The 10,553-nt window shown below is 39.7% G+C and overlaps 1 protein-coding gene across 1 annotated transcript; it reads right to left on the bottom strand.

Moving 5' to 3' along the window:
- Positions 1-47: 47 nt before the first annotated feature.
- Positions 48-6,980, bottom strand: PP2D1 (protein phosphatase 2C like domain containing 1). The gene is made up of 2 exons (XM_077811284.1): positions 5,954-6,980; positions 48-1,178 (listed from the first exon to the last, which is right to left on the bottom strand). Exons 1-2 carry the CDS (start codon positions 6,978-6,980, stop codon positions 202-204), a joined length of 2,004 nt encoding a protein of 667 aa, XP_077667410.1. The 3' UTR covers positions 48-201.
- Positions 6,981-10,553: the final 3,573 nt, after the last annotated feature.

Below are 10,553 nucleotides of genomic sequence, written 5' to 3'. Positions count from 1 at the left end.
TGTGATTAGTGTCTGTTCTTACCATGAATTCAACAAGAAACCTTTATTGCATTTTAGCAATTAGTGCTTTCACACAGTTACAAAGACGTGTGACTTTTGCCCAAAAATGGGTTGACCAGGTGAGGATGACACTTTAAGACGCATGTAACTTGACTTGCCTCAATCTAGGTTATATTGTACACACTCTGGTACTCTAGTACATTACACATTTTGAATATAATTAGGTATCTTGTCACATCCATTTAGAAGTGCAACCAAAATAGTAATATTATCTCGAGAACCTGCTGCTAATGCAGTTTTTACCAGTTGTTTACTAATGTAATTTGCTGCACTGTCATAGAATGTTGCCAAATTTATTTCTCCTTTGCTGGCAATTTGTGAATGTGATCCACGATTATTAGACAGATATGCTTTTGTTTCATCGTCAAACTGTTTCAATTCTTTAGAACCTTCTTGACTGCCAGAGGCTGACTGAATTATCTCTGTGTGTTGTGAACGTGTTCCATGGTTATTAGACAGACATGCTTTGGTATCAGCTTGTTTTATGTGATTGTCTAACTGCTGCACTTCTTCAGAACTCTCTTTGTTAGAGCCTGGTTGCATCTTGTTTTCATTTTGAGAATCTCTTCTGCTACATGAACATGATTTTTTATTATTTTCTTTCAGACTGCTTTCACATTGATTCTGAAGGAAAGCTTCTCTGTTAAAATACCATAATTGGATTCTGTCTTCTAAGTCATTAATATCCATTGAACTACATAAATAGTCTTCATAGGGAACTATTGAATACTGATATTTGTGCATAGAAATCTCTTCTCGCTGGGCATACATTTCCAAATAAGAGGTGAACATCCTTAGAGTTAATATAACCACTTCATTTTTATCCAGAACTTCCCAAAGCCCATTAGAGGCTAAAATAAGGAATTGACATGAATCGTCTATAGGGACAGATATGGTATGTGGTACAGGAATAACATATTTTTTCAACTTTGGATCTCCATGATGTCCAAGGCCACGAGTAGCTCTGATGAGCCCTTCAACTAGTCCTTTTGGTTCATTCGTGCTGATGTTTCCACCATTCTGAAGTATACGGTCTCTTTCCTTTGAATTTGAAGTACTGTGTTCTTTGGTAAGGCAGTAGCTTTTTCCATTTTTGCATAAGACTGCATGTGTATTACCTAAAATAAAATAAGTACATTTTGCATTTCATAGTGCAACTGAATTTTTTTTTTACTAAACACTATTCACAGTAATGAGCCATTTTGACAGGTGAAATCTTGTATTGTCAAAAGCTAAGTGAAAGGGACACATTTGCATGCTGACATCCATCCTTATGCTGTTCTGCTTGTCACTGGTCTCACAAATCTTTGCTGATTGAAGGAGTATTTGTACTTCCTAAAATGTCACTGTAGCATTGTATTTCTAAACTTTTGATGGGTTGTAATTGAAATTCAAAATATCAGGCTAAGAATGTAATTTTGTGTAAATTCCAGCAGCTGATAATGAATTTGAAACATAGTTCAGTGCTTGCAGACAGTGTTGGCCTAAAGGCTTAAATACCTTTCTTAAATAGCTATTTAAAATGTATACATTTTAAAAGTCTTGTATAGTTCCAGAAAGAAATTTTAAGGTACAGGAAAGAAAATAAACAGCTTAGCATTTCTCCTGGTTCCAGTCAGAATGTGCTTGTTAGTCTTTCACAGTGTAGTCTGTAGCTTTTTTTAGTACTTATGTCTCTTGTAAGGAAGAGAAACTTAAATTAAATTTTTGTGACTTGGTGTTCATTTGTAATTTATACCATGATCAAATACTGCAGTGATGGTTGTAATCTAATCAATGGGATAGCTATAACTGATTATGCATATTATGTATTGCCACTTACATTAAAATATTCTGCTTAATTTTCCTGTCACCATGCTGTACACAGAGTAGCACCTCAATTACAGTTAATTGCTTATTTAAAAAGTACATGCTTTTGCGAGATCCAAAAGACTTGTGGTGGTGTGATCTTTGAAATGGAAAATGCTTAAGTCTCAATACAAGGTGCACATGTTAAAGTGCAAATTAGGACATGCCAGCTTGTTGTTGTTGTTCTCAGGAATAAGGTATCTTAAATTTTCTCTGAAGTTGTATGATGAGTTGTTGTAACCTCATATGAAAGGCCATTAAATTGACTAATTCCACGCTATATCAACTAATTTGACAATAGCACTAATTTATTCTGAGGATTAACAGTACTATGCTCCTCTGCAGCCTGAGGTGGAGAACCTTTGATCCAGCAGGGGAAAGAAAATGCTTGGGTCCTTCTAAGAATGGCATCTCACCTCTTAGTGGGTTTAAGGAAGAGGGACTCCATAATGGATTTCCTGAATTGAAGAATGTAGTGGAAGATCACTGACTGTGTGGCACAGCCAGAGGGCAGTGGGTCTTCAGTTCTTTCCCCTGCCTGGAATGGCATACTGCATCTGGCAGCAATGGTTCCTTCCCTCTTATTTTGAGATAGAGTAAGATCAGGTTTCTGGGCCTCAGAAGGAATTTTTCCCCTGTTGATAGATTGGCCCCGGCAGGCTAAGTTTTGTCACCTTTCCTGCTGCAGCCTAGGAAGACCCAGAAGTTAGGATAGGTGAGGCTGGGAGGTATTTATCTAGTTACAACTTGTTGGGTATCTAGTGCAGGTATTTGGTCCTGCTTCCAATTATAGACCAGAATTGGAAGCAGGATTAGGGGAGCACATCCCCCTAAACAAGGGAATGGATAAATTGTTTGGAGCTCCTAATGTCCTACGGTCATCCTCAACCCACCCGTAAGGGGAGAGAAGGGTTCCAGCAACAATGCTAGGATCAGGTTGAAGGTTTTGGAGTAGCTCTTTCCCAGATGGTACAAATTATGGAAAGAAGTTGAACTTGCATTGTCAGTTATTTCCGGATAGTTTTCCAGATGTATTAAATTTATAAAACTGCAGCCCAGTTCAACCATATTCTTGGTGTCTTGTGTGTCCTCTGGCAGTGTCGGAGACAATTCTACTCTGAAAAATGTAAAAAGGCATCTTATACAACAGTGGTCCATTTGTGGATTTGGAGACCTACGTTCTTGCTTATGGGACATAACTTTTTTTTTTTACTGTTAACTTTTTTTCTTGTTAGCATTGTAGAGCCAGTAGTGAGCCGGATTCTATTCTTTGTATCAACAAAATTGTTTGCTAAATTCAAATCAGTTACCCTTATGCAAGTCCAGTGAAGGCAGTTGAGTCCCACTCTGATGAACCAAAGGAAGTTTGCCAAACCAAGAATTAAGTCATGGAGTCTACAGATGTCCCCAAGAGCTGGGTGGGTGATTAATGTAGGAGAAATGGAAAAGGTTTAGATGGTACCCTGACATCTCCAATATTCTCCCTCCCTACTCCACAAATCTGCAGGCATCCCATTTCAGTTGCTCACCATATGCTCCAGAAACTCCAGTTCCCCTTTCATATATCAAGAAACAGTGCATACACAATTTCTAAAAAACTCCTATAAAGCCTTAGTGTGCTGACCTCAGCAATTACTGGGTGACTGCAAATGTATGCATGGACCAAATATATGTAAATGGTGACAGTATGAGCTCGGTGTTCTGTTTGCCCAGGCACACTAGAAGCACATGATTTGTTAATTGTGATTTCTAGCTGTGATATGTTACATGAAGTTCCCTTAATTGGATACTTCCTCCCCTATTCTCTACCCCAGTGGTTTGCATGGGTGGGTTTTATGCTAATAACACCTTTCCTGTAACCAGTGGAGTTCTTGCTGATTATATTAGACTGCCCCTTACTTATGGGGACATGAGTATCATAAGCTTCTGGTGGCAGATCATTATATAATGCAGAGATGCTACATTATATTAAAATTTAGTGAGTTCTAGCGTGATTTTTGCTAATCTCACAGTCCAGACTCACAATATCTCTTTATTGCAGAAAAGGGTTGCTTCTGAGAATTATTACATGGTGGTTTTGTGAAACAACTGTCTTGTCTCTTAAGGCTAAATTGAAAGTTACCAAATTTTCTTGTCTGCTACTCTAAAATTGAACCTAACACTCAACACTTGTAAGATGATGCACCAGCTCTCCCTTGGCATGGGGGAGAGGGGAATCAAGCTTCATTTTAATGGTGTATGAATCTAATGAATTTAAAACAAATGGTTCATTGGGTAGTTAGACTTCATTTTTATTCAATTTAATTGACTAAAATATCAAATGATGGATTGTGGTCTGTTTTTTTTTTTAATTCTGTTGAAAGGATTGGGCCACAGTACCTCAAAATGACTCCAAGCCCTGTTTCATTACCTATGTTTGACCTGGACCGAGTGGTTAATAGAGCCTAAGATGAAGCTTGGGTTGGGAGTGGGACATAGGGCAGAGCATTTTAGATATGAGGGGGCTGAGGAATCATCCCAAAATTGCTGCATTTGGACCATGTTACCATCCCATTGAACTATACATGCTTTCCCCTACTACATAAAGTGACAGATGGGTTCCAACATTTTCCTGGCTAACAGTAACCAATGACCCAAACAAATTGGGCTGAATGGAGTTCCCATTTCTCCCAGATTAAGTGCAATTCTTAATCTCATAGCTGGTTTCCAAGTACTAGTGGGATAGGAGCACATAAAATGCTCCTCGTAATTATACAAGCTGGTCTAACTGGCCATTGTCAGATACTTGTTTGGTGCAATGGAGAGTGATGTCTTTAAATATTCTTAATTTTAAAGCACTAGTGCTACAAAGTCTCAATTTAATGATCAGAGATGATTTCCATGCCAAAAGATACCCTTTTGTTTCTATTTATCCTGGGTCTGTCTTCTCACTGTAGAATCTGGTTTAGACTGGGAATGATCCTGCTTTTTGTTCTGTTTTTGAGACCTGTGACACATCTGCAAAGCAGTTGAATACTTTGCTTCAAATCCCCCAAGGACCTTGTATACACTAGTGAATTTTACCCCAAAAATTCCCCAGGGAGATTTAATGAACAGAGATATAACTAGTGAAAGCTAACAGCGCCTTGTCTAGACTAAGGCTACCGCTGTGCATCTGAACTGTGGATAGCAGTGGTGAGAATTTATTGGTAATATTCCCTATTGTAATTGCCAGTTGACGTACTTGTGGCTATTGCAGCTCTAGCCAGGTAAAAGCAAGATTCTTCCACCTAAAACACTCACAAAGGGGAAAAGAATCTGCGTAAATTACCCCTGAACATTACATTTCAAGAGATTGGTAGCACTAGCTCTCCTCCCCATGTAACAACAGAATAAAAGAGGAGGCAATTACTCTTGGTTGGCTTCATTGACTCAGTACTATAAACAGCAGAAGCAGCCAGACCCTTGTCTAAACCCAAGCACCTGAGCTGCTACTAATGCCAGTGTTTTGTTGTGGTGGGAGCGGGGTAAAATTCCCTAGTGTAGACATTGCATATGTGTGTCTACTTAAGTTTGACCCACATTTGGCTTAAGTTTTCACCAAAGTTAAAATGAATAAGGCCTGGGGAAAGGGAAGACTTCTGATTTTGTGCCTTAAAATGACAGCATGTCCCACACTAAACTTTCAGTTTTCCTCTCAACTGTTTGTTCCACTTTTTTATGCCGGTCACTTTTCCTGCATCACTCAAAGTCTTGTAATTATACCAGTGACCCTAAATGTTCACTTAATTTACAGCTGTAAGCCAAACATACTATCAGATATATGGATGAACTGTCTTATAGAATAAGCTTGATACTTATTGTCTGACATTAGCATCCATTGCACAGGGTTTCGTCATGTACCCTCCAGAATGTCAAATAAAACCTCTTACCACTAACCTTGCCTTAGATTTTTTTTTTTTCCCATTGTAATTGGGGATGGGAGGAAAGCACCCAAAAAAAAAATGCCCAACCCCCAGCCCAAAAAACAACAAACAACAATTCCATAAGTCAATAACTTACATACCAATGTTAGCAATATGCAGTATCCCGGTACTGCTTTCGGATGGCTTTGCTGAGTTATTGCTGTTGTTTTCAAGCAGCATTGTCTCCTCTTGTTCCTTGATGCTCTTTTCCTTTTCATCACTGATCCTTTCCACTAAACAGGTAACAGCTGTGCAGCTACTCCAGCGAACTTTGGAAACCTCATTCCTTCCAAGTCGTAAAAGTCTGTCCATTCTCCAAAAGGACTTAGCATATGCTTTGTGAATCCATTCATAAATGTTTGGCTTGGTTGTCTTATCACTATCTGTTTTACCAGAAAAAACCTTTTCCTGATCCCTGTAATTTCCCTTGATTACTGTGACAAAAGAATCTAGGATCTGTTCCTCTTTTCCACTGACTTTGTAAGAGGAATCAGTCTGAGACAGCTGGTCAAGAAATAAAAGTGGAAACTCTGCTGAAACTGTCTCAGCAGCAAACACACCATGATATCCATCAAATAAGCCCAAAAAACACGTATCTGACCTATTTCCATAATTATTTTGCACAATGAATGTGTCTTCCATATCTGCTTGCCATGTTGAATTTTTGTCTTGGCAAATTGCTAATGCTTTTATTAGAGAATTGCTTACTTTCTTGAGGTATCCAGAACTGTCAAGAATATTATCAACATTAAAATATGGGGTGCCCTTTGATTTATTCTTAAGTAGCTCTAGTGAACAATCAATCTTCTGTTTCTCTCTTTCAGTGTATTTAGACAACTTGATCAGTCTTGAAATTAATTGCTGTCTCTGAAGTAAAAGTTTGTTGGTGTCTGTTTCAAGCCATGGACGATGATAACCCAGTAGAGCTAGGGCTTTGTGCTCTTTTTTATGATAAAAAAGTTGATATGGGTATATTGTTTGTTGACATATTGAACAAAGAACTGGAATATCCCCAAAATCTACTTTCCTGGGCACAAAACCGACCTTCTCAGCCTGATCTTCCTCATGTCTGTAGAGTTCAAAGTCAGCTGTTTTTAAGGTACATTGTAAATTTGGTTCCCATGTCATTCTGCAAAAGGAGTTGAATGTTGTTAAAATCCCCTTTTAATATCCAATACAATTACAATAATCTAGCCTTCATACATGCCTCTTTTAATCTCAAAATTATTAGAATTACTTTATATTCATGTATATGTCCGAGAAGCTGGAAGATTTAAGATGAATGCACGTGGTATATAAAATTACAAACTCGGGTTGTAAAGCCAAGCACTCAAAAGTTAGGAAATGCCAGAATTCGGGGCATAGACTGAACAGCGCTCACACTGCATAAGCAGCTTCTTTTGTTTGTTTGTTTGTTTTATCCTTGTCCAATGTATATGGTCCCACTCCTTATTTACAGCACACTATTAAAACACTTCTTTGAATATAGAATTATTAATTTCTTCATGGGCTTTTGTGTGGGTGTTGTGAAAATGAGACCCTGGTAATAGGGCACTATCCCCATTTTATAGATGTGGAAGGGAAGTGCAGAGAAATTAAGGTAATGTTGGATGCCCAATTTGAGACTCCTAGCGTCAAAGAAACATATGTAAATAGCACTTTATATGTTCAAAGTGCAGCTCCCATTGACAATAATTTTAGCTGTAAAAACTCAGCCTTAAGGTCTCAAGTGGAAAAATAGTATGTATTTATGTAATTAAGACTCTCATCATTTATATGCACAAAGGGACTGAATTAACATTGCACAGGTGACCTTAATTCTGGCCTTTTCCTAACTTTTGAGTGTTTGACTTTGCAACCTTATGTTCTTTAATGTCGTTTTTTATGTGTAATTTCCTAGCTTTTTAAAAAAGCAAACAGAAAAAACGACATTGCCATGCTGTGGCTTCATATTGACCCCTTCATGACTCATAAGCAGGGTTGTAACCTTTAGATCCACAGCACAGACCTCTGTCACTTGAGCTAAGGGAACAACTGATACTAATAGCAGGTTTTCTTGGCTTCCATTTCAGTTTCTTCAGAGGAGTATTCTCTAGTGGGCATAGACCCTTCTGTCCCTGTGCCTCCCAAACTTAACCCCTTTTGCTGGATCTTTCTCTCCCTGTCTCTCAATTCCTTGTCAGAGTCTCTACTCCCCATGCTTCTTGTCCCACTTTCCAATCCCCCAGACAGGACCAGTTCTAGGCACCAGCAAAGCAAGCACAATTCCAGGGGCGGCATTCCGGCCACCCTTTTTTTTTTATTTTTGCTTGGGCAGCTCTGCTTTCGGAGTTTGGGGCAGCAAAAAAGCCAGCCCTGCTCCCAGACCCCCCATCCAAGTCCCAATCTTTCCCCAACCCTATCTCCCAGTTTCCCATCTAAGCAACTTGTTCTAATCCCCACCTGACTTTTTGTGCAATCTCAGTCTTCCCCCACACTGGCTCTATGTCCCCTTGCCCAACCAGTCCCAATTTCCCCCTACCCCTGGCTCCTCATATGATTTCAGTCTCCTCCCATTCCTAGCTCCCACAGTCTCCTTGCCCAGCTGGTCCCAGTATCATTCCCACCACCACCAATTCCTTGTTTTAGTCTACTCTTTCCACCCCATCTCAGCCGCAGGTCCAGTTCTTGTCCCCTCTTCATTTCAGTCTTCATCGTCCACGCTGACTGAACCAGCAGGGGGAACATTGAAATCAGAGGAGAGAGAGTTTCCCTGTTCTCAGATCTTAGGCCTGACACTACTGGAGCAGCAAGTGCAGAGAAACTCTTGTTCAACCACTGCAGCTCCTGCATGTAGCATGCTCAGTGCAGATGGAATTGTCAGGGAATTTAGCTATCAACCACTAATAAAGTCTCTATGGAGCATGTGTGAACTGAGATTTTCCAGGAGCTTATAACTTGACATACTTGGAAAGATGTGCCTTATGCCATCCTTAGGCAAATATCTGACACCAGGGTGAATCCCTCGCCAAATTCCTAATCCCTGCTCTCGAGCATGGGGGCACAGGAGTGTCTCAGTTATAAGGATGTGTTTTAACATGGGCAAAACAATGTGTTTTTCCTAGTCTTATTCTTGGAAACAAATTAAAAACAAATAAATAAAATTAAATTAAAATAAATCAGTCTGAAGCGTGGAAAAAATCCACTCAAATAGCTAACGCTATAAGTGGAAAAGATGGTATTATAAGGGAAAGTGTCAGACAGCTTTATCGATAGGTCACTACCAGCTCTGCTTATAATATGTAATGGCTAAGAAATCATGCAGATGGTATTATGAAGCACTTAAACTCTCTCCTTTGCTTACATTACTGTAATGTGATATGATATGTATAAAAATCACAACTCCTTGTGTAGCATTACCTGGCTCTAGATAAATAGATTAACTAGTGTGTGTACATAGGTCCTCAGATACTACAATGATAGGTACAGTATAAGAACCTAGAAGTGTTTGTGTGTGGCACAGCTAACTACAGTATACAGCGTTCTATCTAGCAAATACACATACACGCTGTGTTTGTATGTATGAGTACATATGTGTAAATATGAGAGAGAAAATAGCATTTGTTATAGGTAAGACTGCAAAATAATTTTCACTGTAACTTTTAGTCACCAACGTAATTTCCCAATATACTCTTGAAATACAGTGGGGAGACACCCACCAGCAAGGCCATGTCTTTGTCAACCATTTCTTACTCCCAAATGCAGGGCTGCCCTGCTGTAGGAACTCTTCCCTAAAGTGCCTTTCTGGGGGCTGGCCCTTTAAATGTGGTAGACCCAAGCAGCTGCAGGCCCAAGGTGTCTACCTGGCAATTAGCACTGTGGCCTGTAGTTCCCTATTGCCAAGCTGGTAATTATCCTACTTGGCGTCTGAAAGACGGGGATATTTTCTGATGGCAGGGGGTTGGTCAAACACAATTCTTTCCATTGATTTTTGTTCTTAGTCAAAGGAGAGAAAATATTTTTGCTATGGTAAAAAGCCTGCAATATATTTAAGATGCCTTATTGAACCTAATACCTCTGATTAGTTTGAGACAGGAAAAATCATTTAAAAAGTTATACATGGACTCCCCCCTTGTGTGGTCAGTAGCATCTGCTACAATATTAGCAAACCCTTATTAAAACCTTTGTAATATCATAGTGTGTGTTCTCCCTGCCCAGACAGGTAGCTATTGCTCTCAGGCTCCAGGAGCTATTTGTATGAGGGAGGTGGTGTCTTGCTGAAATATGTACAGCAAGATTCTCTTAAAATGCTGCACGGCCTTAACAATGCAGAGGAAATAATTGCACATGTAACCCCCTGTTTGCTGGAAGTGGTACTCTGTCCCCCTCTGGTGGTGGCTAGGCCCCTTAGAGATTCACGAGCCTGCTACAGGCTTGGCCAGTGGTTCTCCGCCCACAGCCCAATCAGCACACAGCTCGGTCCATGTGCCATCCTCAGGGCATACAGGTAGTATATATATCTATTGTGTGGATGCAGCACACATAGCTGCATATGTGACTCACAGTGGTTAATTGGTTGAGAATTACTAGCCGTGGCTAACAGAGAGGTGTGTCTTAGCTCATGCACTAGCAGCTCATGCATTTAGCTCCAGAGTTCCCAGGTTTGATCCCCACTGCCAACACCCATGTGAGGGTCAGCATTACACACACATGAAAAAAGGT

Source organism: Eretmochelys imbricata, chromosome 2 (assembly GCF_965152235.1).
Source record: "Eretmochelys imbricata isolate rEreImb1 chromosome 2, rEreImb1.hap1, whole genome shotgun sequence".
Lineage (NCBI taxonomy): Eukaryota > Metazoa > Chordata > Testudines > Cheloniidae > Eretmochelys > Eretmochelys imbricata.
The sequence above is the reverse complement of the archived record's forward strand: the minus strand, read 5'-3'. Positions and strand labels throughout refer to the sequence as shown.